This window comes from Notolepis coatsorum, assembly GCF_963971535.1.
Source record: "Notolepis coatsorum genome assembly, chromosome: 8".
In the NCBI taxonomy this organism is placed as follows: domain Eukaryota; kingdom Metazoa; phylum Chordata; class Actinopteri; order Aulopiformes; family Paralepididae; genus Notolepis; species Notolepis coatsorum.
This window is the reverse complement of record NC_140172.1, coordinates 37,184,406-37,210,175: the sequence shown is the minus strand read 5'-3', so window position 1 is coordinate 37,210,175 and position 25,770 is coordinate 37,184,406. Positions and strand designations below refer to the sequence as shown.

The window sequence follows — 25,770 nt, the reverse complement described above, 5'->3', positions numbered from 1 at the left end:
TGCTGCTGTTTGTTATATAATGACGAGGCAATGCTGCCTGATGATGCTGATGATGTTGCTGTTTTGGTTGTTAAATCCTCCAGCCGGATTTATTTTCACATATTAATGTGGGGCATATGAAGAAACGTTCTGGAACGTTCTTAGCCCGTTGTGAATCAGAGTGTAGGTCTGTTTGACGCCAGTGTTTTACGAACAGCATAAACACACCTTTTACAGTCACATTCACATAATGTGGCAAATAGAATTTAAAAAGTGGTAGGCCTAATCCTTGTACCAAGAGCTCAGCCAATCAACTAAAAATTAAAACGTGTATACGATTTATTTGTATTAAAATAATTGTAATTGTGGTAACGTTTGAATTAGGGATTGGGCCTTCATGTTGCCGTTGTTGTTTTGTAGCATGTTGTGTTTTTCTTTTGGGTTCCCAGCTACCAGGGTAGTGACCAGTGTTATGTCTATTAGCAAGATAAACAAACCTTTACATCCCCAATCTATAGTGAATACCAAATGTTAAAACTCCTATTTACCTATTTTTCAGTGCTAGTCCTCCATCCAACCAACAAGAGATGATCGCTACACCATTCCTTCTTATTAAATATTTTTTTAGTGGTGCGGGGCCACCCATTTGTTAACGTTTGAATAACTGATTGTTCCTTTAATGCGGTTGCCCCTGTTTTTGTGTCATGTTGCGTCCCTCACTTGGAACTTGGTCTATTCCCAGGTACCGGGGTGGTAACCAGTGTTCCGTCTGACGCTCCTGATGACATCGCCGCCCTCCGAGACATCAAGAAGAAACAGGTGGGCTTACGCTCCTGTGTTGCCTCGAGGTGGTGTCTAGGTCCCATAGCCCAAAAGGATGTTTTAATGGGAATCGTCACTTTTTGGCCTAGCTGCAAAGCTTTAACTCGTCATAATATTCACCTAATACGTTGCTTATGAACATATCTCTTACCTTAATCCTAATCTTAACCATTCTACTAAATGTATAAGCATCCTTCCCGGCTATGGGATATAGACACTGCCCTCCTTCAATAGTTGTACTATTTTAGTACCATGTATTCTAACTGTGTAGTAAGTAACTACTGTTACTCCTACTACTACTATACTATTATGGGCTTACTGTATATCCTACTGTATTCCCACTATTGGATCACCATTTTTTTTTTAAAGCTTGTTCTTTTGTTTTTTTCTACATTGCTCATTTCATGCTCCTTTGAATAGTTCGGTTTCTGGCCTGTATTATACACGCTATTATACACTCTGTATTATACACTGTATTATACACTCTGTATTATACACTCTGTATTATACACGCTATTATACACTCTGTATTATACACTCTGTATTATACACTCTGTATTATACACGCTATTATACACTCTGTATTATACACTCTGTATTATACACTCTATTATACACTCTGTATTATACACTCTGTATTATACACTCTGTATTATACACTCTGTATTATACACTCTATTATACACTCTGTATTATACACTCTGTATTATACACTCTATTATACACTCGTATTATACACTGTATTATACACTATTATACACTCTATTATACACTCTGTATTATACACTCTGTATTATACACTCTATTATACACTCTGTATTATACACTCTGTATTATACACTCTGTATTATACACTCTGTATTATACACTCTATTATACACTCTGTATTATACACTCTGTATTATACACTCTGTATTATACACTCTATTATACACTCTGTATTATACACTCTGTATTATACACTCTGTATTATACACTCTGTATTATACACTCTATTATACACTCTGTATTATACACTCTGTATTATACACTCTATTATACACTCGTATTATACACTCGTATTATACACTCTGTATTATACACTCTGTATTATACACTCTGTATTATACACTATTATACACTCTGTATTATACACTCTGTATTATACACTCTGTATTATACACTCTGTATTATACACTCTATTATACACTCTATTATACACTCTGTATTATACACTCTATTATACACTCTGTATTATACACTCTATTATACACTCGTATTATACACTCGTATTATACACTCTGTATTATACACTCTGTATTATACACTCTATTATACACTCTGTATTATACACTCGTATTATACACTCTGTATTATACACTCTGTATTATACACTCGTATTATACACTCTGTATTATACACTCTGTATTATACACTCTATTATACACTCTGTATTATACTACACTGTTAATCAAGTTCTTGTTGATGCTTATTTTCTAAAGGCCCTGAGAGAGAAGTATGGAATTGAGGACAAGATGGTGTTGCCTTTTGAACCGGTGAGCTAATACTCTCCAGTCAGTGTGCTCTGTCTCTCCAGTCAGTGTGCTCTGTCTCTCCAGTCAGTGTGCTCTGTTTCTCCAGTCAGTGTGCTCTGTCTCTCCAGTCAGTGTGCTCTGTTTCTCCAGTCAGTGTGCTCTGTCTCTCCAGTCAGTGTGCTCTGTCTCTCCAGTCAGTGTGCTCTGTCTCTCTAGTCAGTGTGCTCTGTCTCTCCAGTCAGTGTGCTCTGTCTCTCCAGTCAGTGTGCTCTGTCTCTCCAGTCAGTGTGCTCTCAGTCTCCAGTCAGTGTGCTCTGTCTCTCCAGTCAGTGTGCTCTGTCTCTCCAGTCAGTGTGCTCTGTCTCTCCAGTCAGTGTGCTCTGTCTCTCCAGTCAGTGTGCTCTGTCTCTCCAGTCAGTGTGCTCTGTCTCTCCAGTCAGTGTGCTCTGTCTCTCTAGTCAGTGTGCTCTGTCTCTCCAGTCAGTGTGCTCTGTCTCTCCAGTCAGTGTGCTCTGTCTCTCCAGTCAGTGTGCTCTCAGTCTCCAGTCAGTGTGCTCTCAGTCTCCAGTCAGTGTGCTCTGTCTCTCCAGTCAGTGTGCTCTGTCTCTCTAGTCAGTGTGCTCTGTCTCTCTAGTCAGTGTGCTCTGTCTCTCCAGTCAGTGTGCTCTGTCTCTCTAGTCAGTGTGCTCTGTCTCTCTAGTCAGTGTGCTCTGTCTCTCCAGTCAGTGTGCTCTGTCTCTCCAGTCAGTGTGCTCTGTCTCTCCAGTCAGTGTGCTCTTGTCTCTCCAGTCAGTGTGCTCTGTCTCTCCAGTCAGTGTGCTCTCAGTCTCCAGTCAGTGTGCTCTGTCTCTCCAGTCAGTGTGCTCTGTCTCTCTAGTCAGTGTGCTCTGTCTCTCTAGTCAGTGTGCTCTGTCTCTCCAGTCAGTGTGCTCTCAGTCTCCAGTCAGTGTGCTCTGTCTCTCCAGTCAGTGTGCTCTGTCTCTCCAGTCAGTGTGCTCTGTCTCTCCAGTCAGTGTGCTCTGTCTCTCCAGTCAGTGTGCTCTGTCTCTCCAGTCAGTGTGCTCTGTCTCTCCAGTCAGTGTGCTCTGTCTCTCCAGTCAGTGTGCTCTCAGTCTTGGTGTGTATTCCACCCTCCCTGTGTTAGCATTTGTAAAAAGTAGGACTGAGCCCGATGGGATACATACGTGGCGTGACACAGGAGCAGGTCGCAGCGCAGCGGGGCACAATTTCTTTATCAGCTACACCAGTTCTGTGCGAGCCACATTGTTGAAGAGCAACAGACATGCACTTTAAAATGGTGATTTTCATATTTTATGATACAATATCCTAACCCCATCTCTTGGGTTTGTATCCAATTTCAACGCTTGGTTTATAGTTGATTGTAGATACAGAGGATTTGCTCCATATGATGTGAACAATATGAGGATCTGCATAATGTGCCGCCTTGCATTGCCTCTGGTTCAACTTAAGCTGGAAGCATATTCATTTTAAAGACATTTGAATGCTCTTTTCAAAGCCTTTCTTTGTACCGTAGCTTGTCACACATAGATTGAGGAGAAAATAGACCACCTGCACAAAAGTAGACTACTGGGGTGTCGCTGCTTCCGTTGATTGTAATGGAAACATTGTACTCCGTAAGTAGACGTGTCGCACCGCCAACATATAGCTTTGCTGTTAGTCGACCAAGATTGTAAAATTATTCTTATTTTCCGTGCTGAATGAGTTATTTCCTGAAGAATAATAAGCACCTATATGGTGGTACTTCTGCAATGCTTACATGCAGGGAAACACAATTCTACAGATTTGAATAGATTAGTCAACAAAGTCCTAGACTTTCTTGCCTGCGCCTGTATACTATTTGTGCGTGTATTACCATTACGCACAGGTCCAGGAAAATACGATGCACACGTGATATTCTCCAGTGCTTTATTCCCAAACTAGTGAACAGTGAACACCACCCAGGCATTATACCAGGTAAAGCTGTCTGTGTGAAATTAAACACGGTGAGGTTAGATCAGATAAAAAGTGACTTTGTTGCAACACAACAGTGATAATTGTCAAACAATAAATGAAGAGATACATATATATATTTTTTTAAATACACTATTATTGTTATGGAAGAAAGCAAGTATGCAGTTTATCACATGTGGACATTTCTTTTTCCATTATGAAGCTATTATTTGCCCAGCGCTGTTGTATTTATTCTTGTAACCATCAATTAAATGGAACTTGTTCACTTGACACGACAACAGATTCCCATCATTGAGATCCCCGGCTATGGGAGCCTGTCTGCTCCCCTGGTGTGTGACGAGCTGAAGATCCAGAGCCAGAACGACCGAGAGAAGCTGCTTGAAGCCAAGGAGAGGGTCTACCTCAAAGGATTCTACGAAGGGGTGGGTCTCTCCAGTCCTGGCTGAGTTTTAATATTAATAATTAATTGCATTTATATAGCGCTTTTCTAGACACTCAAAGCGCTTTACAATGTAGGGTGGACATGGCCTCCTCAATGGCAACCATACACAATGGCACCCGGCACACATCACACTACACGATGGCTGAACGGCTCAGGAGACGGGGATTGATGTCGGTCAATTAAGGGGAAGTGATGATTAGGTGGCCTTGATGTCAGAGACTTGATTGGGAATTTGGCCAGGAACATCGGGGAAGCCCCTACTCTTTTAAGTTACTATATTAATTTTTCTGCATTTCACTCATCCTAACCACGTAAGGAACAGTGGGCAGCCACAGACGGGCACCCCTCCCAGGACCAACTTCATTTATAATGCCAGTATCTTGATCTAGGACAATGGCAAAAGTGCACATAGCATGCACGTCTTTTGGTGTGCGAGACTGGAGAACCCAGAGTACCTGGAGGAAACCCATGCAAACACGGGGAGGACATGCAAACTCCACACAGAAAGGCTTCTTGCTTTGAGGCAACAGTGCTAACCACTCTGCCACTGTGCCGCCACTTGACGGTTACTTTAATCAAGGTCTCTCCAGGTGTGGGTCTTTAATACTGGTTACTTTAATCAAGGTCTGTCCGGCTATTTTTACACTCCACAGTGTTCATTCATTTTGCATTGTCCCGTCCAAATAAAAAAAATATATGGGTCTTTAATACTGGTTACTTTAATCAAGGTCTCTCCAGATATGGGTCTTTAACACTTTGAGTGCCAACGGCGAGATTTCTCGTTAGTTCATGCCAACCGTTCAGTGCCAACGAGATGAGAGATCTCGTTATTGATAGTTTTTTTTTTTTTTATTATTATTAGCGATTTTTCATATTTCATCAATCTAGCCTCACGTTACCACTGGGACTCTGTCTGAGCTCCATTGGGAAAATACCGCCTCCTATCGTCTCTCCGGATGGTACTGCACCCCTTTGGATTGGATTGAATGAAAAGCATGGGAAAAAAAATCCTGCTTCCTCATTTTACTTGTCAGACAAGTAACCCGAGACGATCGAAGTCATTGCCGAGCCGCAGAACAGCGGAGAATGTGTGTTTCCAGTACCCAGCGTTGGATCAATAAACGCGATCGATATTTGGAATGGCGATCAGGAATTGGAATAATCTTTTTTTTTTATCTACTTTTTTCTCCCATTTTCTATTTTTCTCCCATCCCAATTTTGTATCGTCCAATTCTACCCTCCCCTGTCTTGAACGCTTGTTAGGCCATGCCTTCCACACGCCGGCTGAAATGTGGACGAAGCCTTACATCACGTGTCCCCTCCGGTACTCGAGTCTGCGTGGGAGGGACACGCCGCCCCCGTCGCTTCCTGATTCTGCTCCGCAGGCGCACCAACCGACCTGTAGGAGTCGCTGTCCACAACGTCCGATCCCCACCCATCAGCTTTCCCACCCCTAACACTGCCAATTGTGTTAGTATGAACGACCAGCCAAGCTGATAGCAATGCGGAGAGCTGGGCTCGAACCCAGCATCTCCGGCATTGGTGGCGAGCGCCTTGCCCACTACACCACCTAGCCGCCCTGAATTGGAATAATCTTTTTGGAGAACATCTGATCTGAGGTAAGGAATCTATTTTACCAGTCTTGGGATAATCAGAGCTTTTTTCACCTATATATCAACGTGGGCCCTGTGTGTGTGTGTGTGTGTGTGTGTGTGCTGATCAGGAAATGGATGGGCTTCTATAGCGTGCATAAGTACACATAATACTATTGATAATCTAGTGTTTATTTGAAAAGGATTCATAAATAGGTGGAAAAATTACAGTTTTTTGTGTATTCCAGTATATTCCAGTAAAGAGCGATTATCACAGAATCTTCTGAAATTTTCGGGAACTTTCATAAAACTAGGGTTTTTCAAAATGGTATAAAACGGAAATTAACCGATTATTAAAAAAAAAAAAAAAAAAATCCATTTCGACAATGTTGACTGCGAACAGGTCATTGATAAGCGACGGCCATATTATACACATAGCCATAATTTAAGATATAGTTTATGAGGGGCGGTCAGGTGGCGTAGCGGAGATTCCGTTCGTCACCAAACGCCGGAGACACTGGATTCGCCTGTTCGAATCCAGCTCACAGCTCCGGCATTGTCACCAGCTTGGCTGGCCGTTCACACTAATACAATTGGCAGTATTAGAGGGTGGGAAAGCTGGCAGGGTGGGTCCGGTTCGGTCGGGGCGCCTGCTCAGCGCGGATAGGATCTAAGGGGGGTAGTGTGATCCTTCCACACGTTACACCCTCTCAGTGAGAGTCCGCGCTGCCAGGTGAAAAGAAGCGGTTGATTGGCTAGACGTGTGTCAGAGGAAGCACGTGATAGCCTCCACTCTCCCAGACCGACTGTGGGGGGTAAGTGCGCAGCGACCAGGAAGGGGATTGGGAATTGGCATAACGACTAACATTGGGATGGGAGAAAAATCTGAGGAAAAAGGAGGGGGAAAAAGATAATAAAAAAATATAGTTTATGCGTTCGCAAATATGAGAGCTCTATCATTGAAGTGGGTGGTGGCACGCAACAGGGTTCCGGGGCACCGGACCCGTGGCACTGAAAGTGTTAATACTGGTTACTTTAATCAAGGTCTGTCCAGATATGGGTCTTCAATACTGCTTACTTTAATCAAGGTCTCTCCAGGCGTGGGTCTTAAATACTGGTTACTTTAATCAAGGTCTCTCCAAGCATGGGTCTTTAATACTGGTTACTTTAATCAAGGTCTCTCCAGATATAGGTCTTTAATCAAGGTCTCTCCAGGTGTGGGTCTTAAATACTGTTTACTTTAATCAAGGTCTGTCCAGATATGGGTCTTTAATACTGGTTACTTCAATCAAGGTCTGTCCAGATGAGGCTCTTCAATTCTGGTTACTTTAATCACAGTCTCTCCAGGTGTGGGTCTTCAATACTGGTTACTAAAAATGGCTTCCCTTCAACCACTGGGAGACAAATTGACCTATCTCCTCAAACTCCCTCTAAATCACAACTGGAGGATCAAGAAAAGAGGGCAGAGTTTGAGATAGGTCAATTGTGTCGTTGAAAGTGTCGTTGGTCTCTCAGTGCTGAACATCTTCCCGGAGATCGTGTGGCTGCATCATGGTAGTGGCCATGTACCAGTGTTTGGTCTGCTTCTTGTCCTGTACCAATGTTTGGTCTGCTTCTTGTACTGTACCAATGTTGGGTCTGCTTCATGTACTGTACCAATGTTGGGTCTGCTTCATGTACTGTACCAATGTTGGGTCTGCTTCTTGTCCTGTACCAATGTTTGGTCTGCTTCTTGTACTGTACCAATGTTGGGTCTGCTTCATGTACTGTACCAATGTTGGGTCTGCTTCATGTACTGTACCAATGTTGGGTCTGCTTCATGTACTGTACCAATATTGGGTCTGCTTCATGTACTGTACCAATGTTGGGTCTGCTTCATGTACTGCACCAATGTTGGGTCTGCTTCATGTACTGCACCAATGTTGGGTCTGCTTCATGTACTGCACCAATGTTGGGTCTGCTTCATGTACTGTACCAATGTTGGGTCTGCTTCATGTACTGTACCAATATTGGGTCTGCTTCATGTACTGTACCAATGTTGGGTCTGCTTCATGTACTGCACCAATGTTGGGTCTGCTTCATGTACTGCACCAATGTTGGGTCTGCTTCATGTACTGCACCAATGTTGGGTCTGCTTGACAAGAATATTCATGTTGGACTCAAAAGTGCTGTCATGAATGTATTGACCAGTTGCTAGTGTAATAACGTTTGGTTCCGCCATGAGCGACTTTAGACTCGAGGGCCATTGATGACCCTGTATTGACAGTGTTCTGTACTCTGCTATTGATGTTCCTCTTCACTCAGATCATGCTGGTTGATGGCTACAAGGGGCAGAGGGTCCAGGATGTGAAGAAGCCTATTCAGAAGATGATGGTCGAGAAGGTACAACCCCCTTCTTATTTTTATACAACCATCTTCAGATTTGCGTGTTAACTCTTGAAAGTACAACAATTATTTGTCATCGATTTAACCTCAGTTTATAGACTCTTACCTTGTTTAATTCATTGTTTTTGAGAATGCTTGTGTTCGTCAATGAGTCTACACATTGTTGTGTTTTCTTTTCTTTTGCTGCTTGCTACAGTGTGTTGTATATGTTTTTATTGTGTATATGTATATGATATTCTCTACCACAGGGTGAGGCTATGATCTACATGGAGCCAGAAAAGCAGGTTATGTCGCGTTCAGCTGATGAGTGTGTGGTGGCTCTCTGTGACCAGTGGTGAGTGCTGAGTCCACTATTAATTGTCTTCCGAATATCTTTGTGGATATAACCTATAGATTAGATTAGATTCACTTTATTGTCATTACACAGTACAAGACAGTGCAATGAGATTGTGTACGTCTAACCAGGATGTGACAATCAACAGTCTGTTGCAATATAAGACACATGTAAATAAAACTGTACAGTAAGGTGCAATGGCACAATCATATATATATACTAATCATTCAAATAAAGTCTACATAAGTTATGGCTATATACACAGTGAGGTGCAGTGGGCTAAGTAGAGTTTTGATTCAGAAGTCTTGACAGCTGAGGGGAAGAAACTGTTCGTGGTCCTGTTGGTTCTGCCTGGGAGGCTGCGGTAGCGTGCCCCAGAGCGAGTACCCCGCAGGTGGGTGAACAGTCCATGGTTGGGGTGAGAAGCGTCTTTGATGATGTTCCGTGCTCTCCGTGAGCACTGCTTCTCATAGATTGATGAGATGGGGGGGGGGCGAGTGGGGTCTTGGTGATGCGTTGGGCTATTTTCACTAATCACTACCCTCTGCAGTGATTTCCGGTCCTTAACGGTGCAGTTGCCGTACCAGACTGAGATGCAGGTGGTGAGGATGCTCTCAATCGTACAGCGATAAAAGTTCGCTAGCACGGGAGGGGATAGGTGGAGTTTGGCCAACTTCCTCAGTAAAAAGAGGCGCTTGTGGGCCTTCTTGACCAGGGTCGAGGTGTTGATGATCCAGGACAGGTCCTCAGAGATGTGGACACCCAGGAATTTTAACCCTTTTTTCGCCAATGACGGATTAAGCCGTCATTCCTCGCCATGCTTAATCTGCCAATGATGGATTACGCCGTCATGGAGATCAATATTTCAAATTTCTGTCATGGTATTCATATTTCACAGACGGATCCTTTACGGGTGGTGTGGATCTCCACTCAACTCTCCAACGGTTAAATATCGCCACCTGGTGGCCGATGGGCCAAACCGGAAGTGGGGAAGTGGGGCTGGAAGTGCTTGGTGTCCCCCCTATTCCGTCCGCCACTCGCTATCGCTCCCGGGGCTCCATCTCGACACACTGGATAATCGATCGGTTGCCATAACTCAATAAACAACGTTATTTGGACGTATATAGTATTATACAACCCGGAAATGGTTCATCTAGATCAACATCCCATAATAGCGATTTTTTTGCTCCACGCTGATCACCCAACGGTAAGAGGAAGCTGCGGTGAGTTTCAGCGTTTTTGATTATTATTAACCATACAAACTGCTCTAATCTATATATCACCCATACAACATGAATCATTTAAAGTCGGTCATTGCATTATAAACAACCCCCCCCCCCCTCCGGTCACTAGCAGATGATGAGTCATGACGTTTAGGACCTTGTACAATTGAAATTTTTAATCTGACGTCAATAGCTATCAAACTGCATTTGATGATCTAATATATGCATAAATGGCTATATCTCAAGTTCTATGAAATACAGCAGAAAACGATAAAACATATTTATACTCTGGACGGTATTTTAGTATGAATGTGTGAATGAAAAAGTAAAACTTTCCTACATCCTGAACGATAGCTAATCGATGTTGAATGGGCCATAGTAATGTCAATTTAGCAATACAATTTAAAAAGTTATAGCCCTGCAAAGTAGATGAACATCTCCATAGACAAATAGAGCTGGCAGAGAATGGATTAGGATGAATCAAAGTGGTGGCGGAGAATGGGTTAAACTACAGACACGCTCAACCTGTTATTTATTATTGATTTTATTAAACTTTATTTACCCAGGGTAGGTTCGCTGAGCTGATGCTCTTTTTCAGGAACGCCCTGCTTCACATTCACACAGTTCCATTCACACCTGGGAGCTGCCCAGTACAACCACAGTCTGCCACCGTTGGCCACTGAGCAACTCCACTGGAGCAGCTCCCAGGTGTGAATGGAACTGTGTGAATGTGAAGCAGGGCGTTCCTGATGTGGATGGCATAGATATTGAAGCGTAGGACTTGTAGATTAAAAACATATCTTCTCGTAACCTTCTTAACATATTGTAGCCAGAATTATCGAAATATTTATCACCAAACACACACACCTACAGTATGTTCACCTGTTATGACATGTGAGGCCTTGTATCAAGCATCTTTTGACAATCGGCTTCAGACTGAAAAGTGAAAACATCCCCAAGGTTCCATGTTTTGGATTTCTGTGGTGGGGCTACATTCATAATTCATTTTTGTTTTGTGAACTGAGGTGAATTACATTTTCATCATTGAATGGATTCACGATCAACTTCAACTAAAGGCAACTTCAACTGCCACTTGGCATAATAAAGAACATATGGTATGGTTTATTTCTTAATCCCCGAGGGGAAACATGGTTTGCCACCAGAGCGAATACAAATATACAAACATGAAAAAAAAAACAATTACATGATACAATACAAGTTATACAATGGCATGCAAATTTCTTGATTCTGATTGGCTGAAACACTTCTTTCAGACGTTGTTATTTCTCATAACACACTCCACGTGATCCCAGAACCCGCCCACAACCGAATAACTTTTTTCCCGAATCACTCCGCCGTTCGATGTAGAACCTCCCTCTCCTTCAAAAGGACAGTCATTTCACTGTTAATAAAATGTTCAATCAATCAATCAATCAATCAAATAACAACCGCTAACTTCACTGTTAGATGGCATGCTTTGTAGCAACCTATGTATATATGTAGCACTGTCTATCTGTATGTCATATATGTTATGATGCATTGAAAATGGGGGACCCTGATGTAAACAAGACGAAAGTCTTTCTCTGGTCTGCATCCCCTTAACAATTGTGTGTATTGAGCTGTACTGTATTGTACCCATTCTGCAATCTGTTAATAAAATTTTCAATAAATCAATCAAATAACAACCGCTAACTTCACTGTTAGATGGCATGCTTTGTAGCAATCTGCCTCTGCAAAAGGACACTGATTTCACTGGATGTCCCGGACGCGTGTATGCCTTCTACAACGCTGTTCGGTTTCCGCGTTGCCGGTTTGCGCTCTGATTGGCCGAGAGCGCGCATGCGAATGAGCCGCGACAAGCTCCTCAGAAAGGCAGGAATAATAAGCTCCGCTTAATGCAATTTATACAAATGGAAGTATTGATTTTGCCGTAACGAATCATTAAAAAAATATACCGTTAACTGGAATATGTTGTGCCTTTTCACATATGTTGGATTATGTAATTGGTTTGTCATGACAAACCAATAAAAAATCACGAATTAATGATGCATGTGGTTTGTCATGACAAACCAATTACATAATCCAACATATGTGTAAAGGCACAACATATTCCAGTTAACGGTATATTTCTTTAATGATTCGTTACGGCGAAATCAATACTTCCATTTGTATAAATTGCATTAAGCAGAGCTTATTATTCCTGCCTTTCTGAGGAGCTTGTTGCGGCTCATGCGCATGCGCGCGCTCGGCCAATCAGAGCGCAAAACGGCAACGCGGAAACCGAACAGCGTTGTAGAAGGCATACACGAGTCCCGGACACAATGGAAGTATGGATATATTTGTAACGAATAATTAAAAAAATATACCGTTAACTGGAATATGTTAGTTGTTTACACAATGTTGGATTATGTAATTGGTTTTGTTAGATGGCATGCTTGAAGCACCGCACCTCCCAGCTGCTTCTAGACATGGAGGCAACTTCTTTTCTTTTTTTTTGGACCTACTTTTTCTGCAGATGGGTTTGTGAATAAATCTCCATTATGCTTCAATTACTGTGTGTTTATTGTATAGCAATAAGGTTGGATGAATTCGGCCATTGTATAAAAGTATTACACCACTTGAAGTTGTGTGTTATAGAAATTAGATCACACCTATGGGGGTCTAACGACCATCGGCTGTGCCTCGGGCCTAACAACCGCTCATAAGCGTGATCTAATTTCTATAACACACTCCGTCGCATGATGTAATGCTTAAATACACAACACAGTAAGAAGAGGAGAGCCTCTCAACACAGTGCTAACGGTGTTCGTAAAAAATATAACCGCAGCACGAACAAAGGACCTTCTCAATCGCTCAGTAGAGCATTGAGGCATCAACAACCTATCACTGAATGAGCTTCGCAGAGCATCAAACATTATGAACAGTGGGTGGCCTTCAAAGGATAAAATGGTGTTCAGTTTAGTCCTGGTTCGCTTGGCTATGATGATCTCCAAGGAATCAGGAGGGAGGCCAATCACTGAGCCAGCCTTTTTAATGATTTTATTTATACGGTTTTAGTCAGAAACCGTGATGCTGCCCCCCCCCCCCAGCAGACAACAGCATTAAAAAGGACACTAGCCAGGATACCTTGATGGAAGACATGACGAAGTGACCTGCTGATGTTGAAGGATCTAAGCTTCGTCAAATGAAAAAGCCGAGACTGGGTTTTGAACATAGAATCTGTGTTCTGCTTCCAGTCCAGCTTACTGTCCAGGTGAACGCCAAGATATTTATAGGACTGGACTGGAGAGACATTCACCTTCTTCCTACTGAAGTTGATGACCAACTCCTTGTTTTTTTTGTATGTTTAGTTCCAAAAAATTGGCATTGCGCCAGTGGACAAATTAGTCAATCTCCTTTTTATAGGCCCGGTCATCACCTTTGTTGATGAGACCGATAAGAGCAGTATCATCAGAACATTTTTGCATATGGCACATGGCCTTGCTGTGTCTGCAGTCTGCAGTATAGAGCACAAAGAGGAAGGGAGCCAAAACTGTTCCCTGGGGGGCTCCAGTTTTTGTCCAGATGACATCCGATACTATGTCATCCAGCCTGACAAACTGAGGTTGAGGAACAAGACATTTCATGCACCAAGAGATGGTTGAGTTGTGCAGTTTAAACTGGATAATTTTGTTTGCTAGGATATGTGGCTGAATTGTATTGAAGGCGCTAGAAAAATCAAAGAACATTTCCCTAACAGAGCTGGCAGACGATTCAAGGTGGCTATACATTTGGTGCAACATAAAAATCAGTGCATCGTCGACTCCTACACTCTTCCTGTATGCAAATTGCAAGGGGTCTAAATAATGTGCTTAACCTGCTTCCTGAGGTGGCCCTGCACAACCCTTTCATAACACTTCATGATGTGGCATGTCAGAGCAATAGGTCTCAGGTTAGTGAGGCTAATACGCACATTGGGCCTCATTCAACAATACTCTCTTATTATTTTTCTTATATTCTTGCTTACCTGTCTGTTAAGAGAACAATAAGAAAAGCCACCGCCACATTCATCAAGCCATTCTTAACGTCCAAATCTGTGCTTACCCAGGTGTCTTGCATGATGAATCCCACTCATTCTTAAACTCAAATGCGCGTTCGCGTGCAATCATTTGCATACAGACGCCCGCCATCTCCTTATAAGGCGAATGAGGCGTGTGTAAAACAGCCGTGGTTCGGCATCTGATCCCTGTCTGATCCATTCAACAGGAAGCAATTTGCGACACACGCACGTCTCACGACTCGTGACTCAGTGCATGTGTGTGTGTGTTCCTGTGGGTCGCTCATTGCATGTGTGTGTGTGTTAATCTAATGACGAATAAAGACTTATACTTGTACTTATACTTGTATTTCTATTCTATTCTATACGTATACGTACTGTATAGTGCGAAATAAATCGTTCCAGCAAAGTAGGCTTTGTCAATACTGAACGAATGCACGCTTGTCAAGAACCAATCGCGCAATAGGTTCGGAAATACCGGATCCGTCACCTGCCATCTCTCTCTGAAATGTCCCTGTGGCTAAAACCCCGAGTGCACTCAGAACTTGTAGGTGTGGAGCAGAGCAGAGAAGAGACTAAAGAGAGGAGAGGAGAGAGGGGAGGAGGAGAGGTTGTAAATATGCATTCTAAGCGTACGGCCTGGGCAGCCAGCATCTAACTGTTCTAACAGCAATATATAATCCATTTCAGAAGCAGAATGCACGCAATAAGTTACAATAATAATAATAATTGTTGAAAAGTTCTGGGTTTATAAAGTCGTATTTGGGGGCAATTGACCAATGGTTTGCTCCATGAACTCCTTCCTCTCTCACCTTTTTATGTAAAGTGTCTTTGAGCATTAGGAAAAGCTCTTCAATGTTTGCTGTCTTTCAGGTATCTGGACTATGGAGATGCAGAGTGGAAACAGAAGGCCCATGAAGCCCTCGGGCCCATGGAGACGTAAGACACCATCATTATCATTGACCCGGCCACCAGGAATCCCAACCTGAGCAGGACATAAGCAAAAAGCAAAATGTCCACAGTGGGAATATGGTTGGGTCTCATTCTCCAACGGACTTAAGACAAAAATGGCTTTCTCTTAGGGCCATTTGAGATATTTTCGGGCAAGACATGAATATACACAATATATTATAATATAATATTAATTATATATGTTTTATTGGGACGGTTGGTGAATCCCAAAATCGGCCTGAAAAGGTCTCAAATGGCCCTAAGAGAAAGCCCTTTTTGTCGTAAGTCCTTGGTGAATGAGACCCAATGGCCTTTGTCTTGAGATATTATTAGGGCTGTTCCATACAGACATAAAAAACAATAATAAAGAGGATTATTGACCAATATTGGAGTAATGGTAGCAAGCACACCGTGTGGTTCCTATCTTTGTTTTGGGACACAGTTTGTTTCTTACCTTAAAAAAGTTTCTGTGATTGGTTGGATGCCCGAGCTCAGCAGAACATTTCAGAAGGCAATTGCGAGTACTGGGGCACTACTGGTTACTGAAAAACTCATCGGTGACTTCTCGTGATATTTTTGTGGTGGAATTCAAACAAAATACTGATTAGGAAAATTTGCAGATATCAGATTTAATTTAATTTAATTAAACACTAATACATTCTTTGAAATTTGTCTTGTAATGCAAGAGAAGTGTCTATATTTTTCAATTAAGTAATGCAACGTGACAAAAATAATTGAGAACGAATTATCAACAGAAAATATTTTGATCAACGAAAACCTCTGTAATCCAATTAATTGACAGTGAAGGGACAGCTCTAGTAATCATGATTATGCTCATTTGTGTAGTCCACTGTACAGCGATACATTAGTTTGCCAAGATTTGGATTAATAATTAAATGAACAATTCATTCAACTCTGTGCCCTGCCTCTCATCATGTACAGTGTAGGTGTTTGACTGTTCTATGTACCATCTCTCATCATGTACAGTGTAGGTGTTTGACTGTTCTATGTACCATCTCTCATCATGTACAGTGTAGGTGTTTGACTGTTCTATGTACCATCTCTCATCATGTACAGTGTAGGTGTTTGACTGTTCTATGTACCATCTCTCATCATGTACAGTGTAGATGTTTGACTGTTCTCTATGTAATGTCTCTCATCATGTACAGTGTAGGTGTTTGACTGTTCTCTATGTAATGTCTCATCATGTACAGTGTAGGTGTTTGACTGTTCTCTATGTACCGTCTCTCAGCATGTACAGTGTAGGTGTTTGACTGTTCTCTACTGTATGTACCGTCTCTCATCATGTACAGTGTAGGTGTTTGACTGTTCTCTATGTACCGTCTCATGTACAGTGTAGGTGTTTGACTGTTCTCTACTGTATGTACCGTCTCATCATGTACAGTGTAGGTGTTTGACTGTTCTCTATGTACCGTCTCTCAGCATGTACAGTGTAGGTGTTTGACTGTTCTCTATGTACCGTCTCTCAGCATGTACAGTGTAGGTGTTTGACTGTTCTCTATGTACCGTCTCTCAGCATGTACAGTGTAGGTGTTTGACTGTTCTCTATGTACCGTCTCTCATCATGTACAGTGTAGGTGTTTGACTGTTCTCTATGTACCGTCTCTCGTCCTACAGGTTCTGTGAGGAAACCAGGAAAAACTTTGAGGCGACTCTGGCCTGGCTCCAGGAACACGCTTGTTCTCGCACCTATGGCCTTGGTGAGATAATGTGTGTGTGTTGGTTTCAAGACTATATGGTCTTAGTAAGGAGGATGTCTAGGTTTTGCTGATCAGGCTACAGATATTTAGATGAATTGGAATACATTTTATTTGGTTCTGATCGCGGAATAATGTAGTATGTATGCCGCTGAATTAAGTAATATAGGTAGCCAGGTGTGTGTGTGTTTTAGGACTATATATGTAAAGAGGATTTCTAGGTTTCCCATGGGGGAATATTGTTATGAGTATTCCACTAAAATCGACTGAATCAAAACTCAAAAGTCAGAGAGAGAAGTCCTGACATTAGACGTCCATGGGTGACCGAAGGAGCCAGGCGTTCAGCACTAGCAGCTAGTGACAGTTTTGACAGCAGATGGACAGTTAGTGTTGTGACAATCTCTGTCATTTCGCACCACTGTCATACTGTATGGTGAATCGTGTTGTCATACTGTATGGTGAATCGTGTCTCTCCTGTACTGAGGTCATAGTACCCCTACAGCATGTGTATGTATTGGGTAGACTGGCGTTGGACACATTTCTTTGGACTATAGATGGAGACAGAGGACTGGTGATGACGCAGCTTGTGCCAGTCTTGGTCTATCTAGACACAATTCCACACCAATTGCTTGCACACTTTAACCACTACAAAAGACATGATGTAATTCATTATTTTTGTGTCATAAACTGATATATGTGATAACTTACATAGGAATGTTGGATGTTTAAAGGGATAGTTGTGACTTTTGGAACCCTAGTCCTATTTGATGGTGTTGATTGGTGGAGTCCTTTCTCAACACAGTCCATGCTGTTCCTCATACTATTCCTGCCCACAAACCAATGCACCGTCAATGGGGTCAAGCTCCTGTCTGTACAAACTGACTAAAGCTCATTGGGATCTACTTTGTGTGACACTGTGGAGTATGTGAGCTTCAGCCAGCGTGTACAGACACAAGCTTAACCCCATTCACTTTGCATTGCTTTCTAACCGGAGCTATAATGAACTGCATGGATTGCGCTGAGAAATAATTCTACCAATCAACAACATCATTGGTAAGTAGAGTTGGGGTTAACTCTTTTTTTTAACTACCCCTCTAAAGGAAATGGTGCACGTTTGAATTGGTATATTGTTTGGTTATGAAGAGTGCACCTCCCATCACAGATGTTTCATTGAGTTAGTCCCAGGAGACCTTCAGGAGACTCAATGATGGCATCTGGCTGCATCCCGAAACACTCCCCTCTATATACTTGCATCATTCTCGGCATCGAACTGCCCTACTATACTGGCACGTCTATATATACTGTACGTGTGTTCTTTCTGGTCGTCATAGGAACACGTCTTCCTTGGGACGACTATTGGTTGATCGAGTCACTATCGGATTCCACCATCTACATGGCCTACTATGCCGTGGCCCACCTGCTCCAGGGCGGCGTGCTCAACGGGCAGGGACCCTCGCCGCTGGGCATCAGGTCTGGACACGGTGCACATGCACACATGCACACGCACACTGGTGATGCACGGGGGTCAGCTCTGACATCACCTGAACCCGCCTTCAGAACCTGCATTTTCTCATGGACTAATAAATACAATGTTTTGGGCAGTTGAAAAATACACATAAGGACACATAAGGCATCTATCTATCTATCTATCTATCTATCTATCTATCTATCTATCTATCTATCTATCTATCTATCTATCTATCTATCTATCTATCTATCTATCTATCTATCTATCTATCTATCTATCTATCTATCTATCTATCATTGTAGAGATCTATATCATTGTAGAATTACAAAACACATTTGTGGTGAAGACATGCATGACTAAAGGAATCAAACTGTACTGCAAGTACATCTAAGTACTCTTCAGCTCTACAAGTCTTCAACAGCAAAGATATACTGATATATACAATGTACTAAGCCTGTAGAGTAGACCGTACTTCAAACTTGTCGCTTCAGTGGAATCCATCGCTGCATTCAGAAACTTTTTTCAATGAAATGTGCCGTTCAGTCTGACAAGCTGCCACGTTGCTTTGGAGGTTTCTGGAGGCGGCTGGGGTCCAAAGGGGTGGTGTGACTGTGTCACTGTTTCTTTTTAAACGTGTTAAATCAAGATTCTCAAATGAATTGCCAGCGTTAATGCGTTAAATATCGACAACCTTAGACAGTCGTTAGGGTTTGATACCGAATTCGATACTTTTAAGTAGGGATGTTCGATATCGGCTTTTTTACCGATATCCAATATACCGATATTGTCCAACTCTTAATTTCCTATACCGATATCAACCGATACTGATATATGCGGGGTTCCCCCCCCCCCAAAAATGAATAATTTCAGGTAATTAACATTACATATCTCTTGTCGTGGAATTAACACAACATTATGCATACTTTTTTTTAATCCTCTTTTTCTCCGCCTGATTTTCTATGCTTTCCTCCCCATCCCAATTTAGTCGTTATGCCAATTCCCCCCCTCCCCTACCTGGTTGTTGTGCGCATGTTCCCCCTACTGGTCGGTACAAGGGAACCCTGAAGTCTACCACATGCTTCCTCCGACACATGCGGAGACAGCCAGCGGCTCTCCTTTCACCTGGCAGCGAGGACTCTCATTGGTGAAGTGTAAAGCGTGGGAGGTCACGCTGCCTTCACCACTTCCTGCCTTTCGCTGAGCAGGCGCCCAGACCTGACCTGTAGGCGTCGCTGTCCACAACGCCAGATTACCACCCACGACTTCCCTCCCGCTAACTCAGCCAAACGAGTTAGTATGACGATCGGCCCAAGCCGCAGGCAATGCTGACTCCGGGAGTCGAGACCGCAGCCTCTTGCATTGGTGACGAGCGCAATCTCCGCTACGCCACCCGACCGCCCTCATTATGCATACTTTTGACAATAAATGAAATAAGAATTTGTTCTTACTTGCCTGCCTGGGTAAATAAAGGTTAAATAAATGTACATTTTCTTTTTCAAAAAATTGTAACCGATAATTTCCGATATTACATTTTAATGCCAATATCGGCAGATAATATCGGACATCCCTACTTTTAAGTGTACCAACCGAATTACATCGGTACTACAGAGTTCCGATTCTCACTAGATCAATCGGTACCGTTGTTTAGTATAAGAGTGTAATATACTAGACAAGAGGGAGCCTTTTCCACAAATATATATATTACTGTCCCATCTCTTGGGTCTTTGGAAAGACCAGAAGAGGCCAGAGGAGTTTGATCATATTTACTGAGGTTGGCCAGATAATGTTGATATTTAAACATTTAAAAACATAATACATGATGATGCGATTTATTTTGTGTTATAACAATGAATAACAAAATGTTGAAATTAAGAAGTTTGTACTTATTTTTCACTACTGTAATAATTATTTTTGTTATTACAGAGAGAGATAAGTATCAGTTCAAATGTGAATGGTACCCAACCCTACTAGCCGTTACCACTGATACATCTCTCCTTCTCTTTTCCTCCATCTCTGTCTCACCTTATCACACCTCTCTCCTTCACCCTCCTAGGCCAGAGCAGATGACCAGAGAGGTGTGGGACTTCATCTTCTTCAAGGGCTCTTCATTCCCTAAGACCAACATCCCCAAGGAGCACCTGCAGAAGCTGAGGAGGGAGTTTGAGTATTGGTACCCCGTGGACGTCCGTGTGTCTGGCAAAGATCTGGTTCCCAACCACCTGTCCTACTACCTGTACAACCATGTGGCTATGTGGCCCAACGACAGGTGAGCTGGCAAACTGTCTTCCTGTCTTATCTGACCGCTGAACCACTTATTATTCATAGTATTCCACCACGGACGTCTTGGTTGGCAAACAACAGGTGATTATCGAATCAACAAGCTGGTGATGATCAAATCAACTAGCTGGGGATTATCATATTAACTAGCTGGTGATGATCAAATCAACTAGCTGGTGATTATCAAATCAACTAGCTGGGGATTATCATATTAACTAGCTGGTGATTATCATATCAACTAGCTGGGGATTATCATATTAACTATCTGGGGATTATATCAACTAGCTGGGGATTATCATATTAACTAGCTGGTGATTATCATATTAACTAGCTGGTGATTATCATCAGTAGGGATGCCCCGATCACGTTTTTTGCCACCGATACCGATCGTCTATGAGCCATATCCGCCGATACACTGCCGATACCGATCGTTTTTGGTTTTATACATTTTTTATATATATATATTTTTTTTATAAAATATATATATTATATAATTATACTTGTAGTTGTATTATCTGCGAGACATCGCCACCATGCAACAAGTCAAAATGCTCACTATCTGCAAACAGCTCCACTGTCTGTGTGTATACTCTGCTTTGGTCAAATCACATTCAGCATGCCCTCAGCGTCCCCAGTCAGAGCGATAGTTCAACTTGACTAACAGGGTCTGAAACGTAGAAGATGTTCGCAGTGTTGTTATGAAGCATGATAGCTAATTAGCCAATAGCTGCAAAAACGAATAATGTCAATTATGTTATAAGACATTGATATCAGGAGCTATCTGTAGCTACTGCTAGCCGGCTAGATACCGTTAGACAATGCATCATGTATTAAACTAAAGTGAACTATTTAGGCCCCGTTTAGACGGAAACGCTAGCAGGTGAATCCGCAAAAATATTTTTACGGATGTGCCTTTCTTTTATACGGAAACGGCGTTTTTACGGGGTGAAACCGCAAAAAAGTGAGACTACCTTCCAGGGTGGAATTCCTAGAAACGCAAAACCTTTGCGCTCTCGTCTAAACTATCAAACCGTATAAATCTGTTAAAACGATGACGAAAGGGTTGTCACGGCTCTGGTCGCGCGTACTGCTTACGTCACAGGTAGCAGTTAAGCGCCAGTAGCCGAGACGTAAACAAAGCAAGTATGTCTGACTATATCAACGGAGATCACTTGAAGGCTACATTGGCAGTACTTTTAAAGACACAAGAATCAGTCCAGTTTTAAGATACGCTATTGGAGCTGGAATTACCGTGGCTGCTGGCACCAGACTTGCCCTCCAATGGATCCTCGTTAAAGGATTTAAAGTGTACTCATTCCAATTACAGGGCCAGCAGGTGCCTCGACTGGCCCGCGCCGTTCTGTGTTCTGAACGTAGCGTTATAGCAGTACTTTTAACCCTTTCACTGCCACACGACAGAAGGTTAACCCTTTACTATCACACAACCGGCTGTCGTGTGGCAGTGAAAGGGTTAAATACACAAGAATCTGTCCCGCGGCGTGAGTGGACCCACTGTCTGTGAGTGACTCTGCTTTGGTCCAATCACATTCCCCATCCACAGTCTGCGAATCAGAGGCAGAGTAGGGCGGGTCTTCACAGCACGTCATGTGACATATGCGCCAATCGTGTGACAGCGGTGCTCCGTCGTTACAGCCTCGTCTGCACAGAGAATTCCACCCCAAAACGCTCGTCTAAACGCAAAATTAAAAGTGAAACCGCAAGACGACTTTTGCGGTTTCTGTTCACAAAACGCTCGTCTAAACGTAGCCTTAGTTTACTGGGTCATTTCGTTTAAACAGTGAGCTAACGTGAGCTAACGTTAGCTACCTAGCTAACGGAGCTGCTCATGCAGACTATTGCCGGAGCTTGTTGACATGACGGGTCTGGGAGGGGGAGGGGCAGTGTGCTGCAGCAGCAGTAGCTGTGTGCCTGAGAGAGAGAAGTCAGCGAGTGAGAACTCCGCTGAGAATTGGATCATGTTTTCCGCGTGTCTTCGATCGGTTTTCACGATAGGCGAAAATAAAGCATTATCGGAATGCACCGATCTCATATTTATACTGATTATCGGCCGATACCGATCGCTGGCCGATCGATCGGGGCATCCCTAATCATCAGTGACAACCATGGCAGTGAGCTGTGTCGTTGCGTCATGAGAATGCTGTTACCTCTTTGTCTGCCAGACGCTATGTCAGCAAAGTAGAAAAGCGGATAAGTGGTCCTCATCTCTTAGGGCTGATTGAAGTCGTGGGTTGGAAGGGAAAGACCCACACCGCTAGGTTTTTCAATGTGTTTTTTCTTTGTTGGGTGAATTAGTGAGAAGTCCACAAGATGCGTGAAGAGGGCTGTCGCCCGTTTGTCTCACTGGGGACATGGGTGTAGTTCAGGGCGTAGTACGACTTCCTCCATGCTTAATGTACAGGCTCGCATGTGGCATGTACAGTATGTCGGTGTGAAATGGCTAAACACTGAAGACACCCATGAAAATAAGACAACACAATCGGAAATAACTTTTCCCACAAAAAGAGAGAACATTTCACCCTTATTGTGGTGATGATGAGGCAGATTATATTCATAATAACCATCTTTCTCTGCAGTGGGAAATGGCCACAGGCAGTGCGAGCCAATGGACATCTTCTGCTCAACTCAGAAAAGGTACCCCAGTAGTAGATCTGTTCAAACGCATGTGTGTGTGTATTATCTGATGGCTATTAGAAGTGTAGCACATCTTGTGTTTATGTGTCTAAAGGCTAAATACAAATATATATAATTTTTTTTTTTTTTTTTTTTTTTTTAAGACTATGAAATCTAAAACTCGTCTCTTGTGTTTGTTTTCACCAGATGTCTAAATCTACAGGGAACTTCCTCACTCTCACAGAGGCCATCGACAAGTTCTCAGCAGATGGTATTATCCTTTTCATTCTCCCTGTTCCTCTGTGTCCCTGTTGCGCTCCATCCACGTGAAGAGGAAGTACATTAAAGGGGCACTTCACCCCAAAATAATTTGCTGATTTATTTTGCACATAATCTAATTTGGTGACATGAGATTCCCCGCTCTAACCTCTATATACACTCAAACAAGAGGATACTTTAGTTAATTTAATTTGTTTAAACATGTTTACTTTGCACACACTTCTTAGAATGATTCTATCTTATGGCATAATACATTTCAACAGAATAATTTTGAATCACTGTGAAGTGTGACCAAGTGTAAGCCCAGAAGATCCTTTTCTGAATAGTACATAGGTTTGTTAACACAATTGCGGGCCTTGCCATTGTAAACGGAAACAATGAAACTGTAGCTTTTCAGGTAACTTAGCTTTCTGGCTTCAAACTACTGTATGTACCAAGAACTCGATTATCCTCCAAGGCCGGTTTGGAGAATTTATTTCCACTTCACTGAGTTTCATGTTCTCTTCCAAAACAACATGGTGCATCTTTTAAGACTTAGTCTGTTGAGTAAGAGTTGTTTTGTTTCTCCCTTTTCTTTTGTTATTTTAGAGTAAGCAGTTTTGCACGCATAATTTAGTTAGTTTAGACAGCTACTGAGAGTAAATGAGTTTGAATATGACCACCAGTGATGTCGTTGGGGACATTGAAACCTTGTGTTGTGTTAATTACAGGCCATGGACAAATAGCAACACCTTGTATTATAGGGACTGCTACCTTATCATTTCATGGAGCTGTAATTAACACAACACAATTAAAAACCTTTATTTATCCCCGAGGGGAGATTCAGATGTCCATCACAGCATAACAGCAATTTAAAAACAGTAAAACACATAATGGAGGGCACCCAAGTGGCGACCCATGTAACACGCTGCGTTGCGAAGCGGCCGACCCGGGCTCGATTCCCGGACCCGGCGTCTTTTGCCGAATGTCTTCCCCCCCCCTCTGTCTCCCGTTCTTCCTCTCTCTCTCTCTCTCTCTCTCTCTCTCTCTCTCTCTCTCTCTCTCTCTCTCTCTCTCTCTCTCTCTCTCTCTCTCTCTCTCTCTCTCTCTCTCTACCGGACTGCCCGGTAGAACAAACAAATAAAAATCTACCAAAAACATAATAAAAAATAAAAATAAAAACAGTTAATACATAACATACACTTACCGTAATTCCTCTAATAGTAACCCCGGCTTGTATTTGTTTCAACTGTAGCGGGTACCAGGCTTGTATTAGGAGGAGGCCTGTATAAGAGGGAGGCCTATATTTCAAATTTTCAAACGGATCATAATGAATAAATCAACATTTTGTGTCAGTTTGAACCCAGTAAAATGTACTGGGTTCATTTATTGAAACCAAGTACTGTATGAAATAGTAAACAGTGCAATTACAGGTGGTCACTGGTCATTTCAACGTTTTCAAAGTGAAATCAAGTAACTAGCTCAGTATGCAGCTCAGTATATTAGTAACCCGGCTTGTATTAGGAGGCCGGCTTATAATTGCTTAGCTCAAGAGCGCACCCGGCCATTAATAGAGACCCGGCTTGTATTTGAGACCCGGTTACTATTAGAGGAATTACGGTATTAGTTAAAAACAAGATGGACAAATACATAGGGCTAAAAAAGAGCTAAAATATGGTTAAAATAGAGCTAAAAGTGGCGAAAAGAAAAAGAAACGAGTCCAATCATGATGTTAAATAATTAAATTAATTGGTTACAGTCCACAACCCAGCTCCTCCAGTCCACGGCAGTTAGCCCGTCCTGGCCCTGCCTGGTTGTGGAGCCTGATTGCCACCGGCACAAAGGACTGCCTGAAGAGCTTTGTGGTATGTTGTCGGGGGGGGGGGGCGATAAGTCTGTCCCGATGACATCACTGGTGGTGTCTTTGGATGTGTGCAAAATAAATCAGCATTGTTTTTTGTGCCCCCTTTAACTCATTCCGGGCCAACAGCGCCCTTTGCTGATGGCCCTTTCCGTGCCAGCGCTTTAGTCAATGGGAGGACAGGGATATTTGCGAACGCTTAAACTATATCTTAAATTATGGCTATGGGTCTAATATACCCGTCGCTTATCAATGACTTGCTTGCAGTCAACATGTACGAAACGGATTGTTTTTTCATCTGTACATTT

General features: G+C 42.5%; 1 protein-coding gene across 1 annotated transcript in view; it reads left to right on the top strand.

Annotated features, from left to right (window-relative positions):
• The window catches only part of lars1b (leucyl-tRNA synthetase 1b), a 70,189-nt gene that overhangs the window by 13,532 nt on the left and 30,887 nt on the right, over positions 1-25,770 (top strand). The window contains exons 12-22 of the mRNA XM_084320661.1: positions 722-798; positions 2,283-2,336; positions 4,568-4,708; positions 8,625-8,702; positions 8,954-9,039; positions 15,172-15,237; positions 16,888-16,970; positions 18,299-18,437; positions 20,489-20,701; positions 23,307-23,364; positions 23,551-23,614. Coding sequence (XP_084176787.1) covers positions 722-798; positions 2,283-2,336; positions 4,568-4,708; positions 8,625-8,702; positions 8,954-9,039; positions 15,172-15,237; positions 16,888-16,970; positions 18,299-18,437; positions 20,489-20,701; positions 23,307-23,364; positions 23,551-23,614 — 1,059 coding nt within the window. The remainder of the gene's footprint in view (positions 1-721; positions 799-2,282; positions 2,337-4,567; positions 4,709-8,624; positions 8,703-8,953; positions 9,040-15,171; positions 15,238-16,887; positions 16,971-18,298; positions 18,438-20,488; positions 20,702-23,306; positions 23,365-23,550; positions 23,615-25,770) is intronic.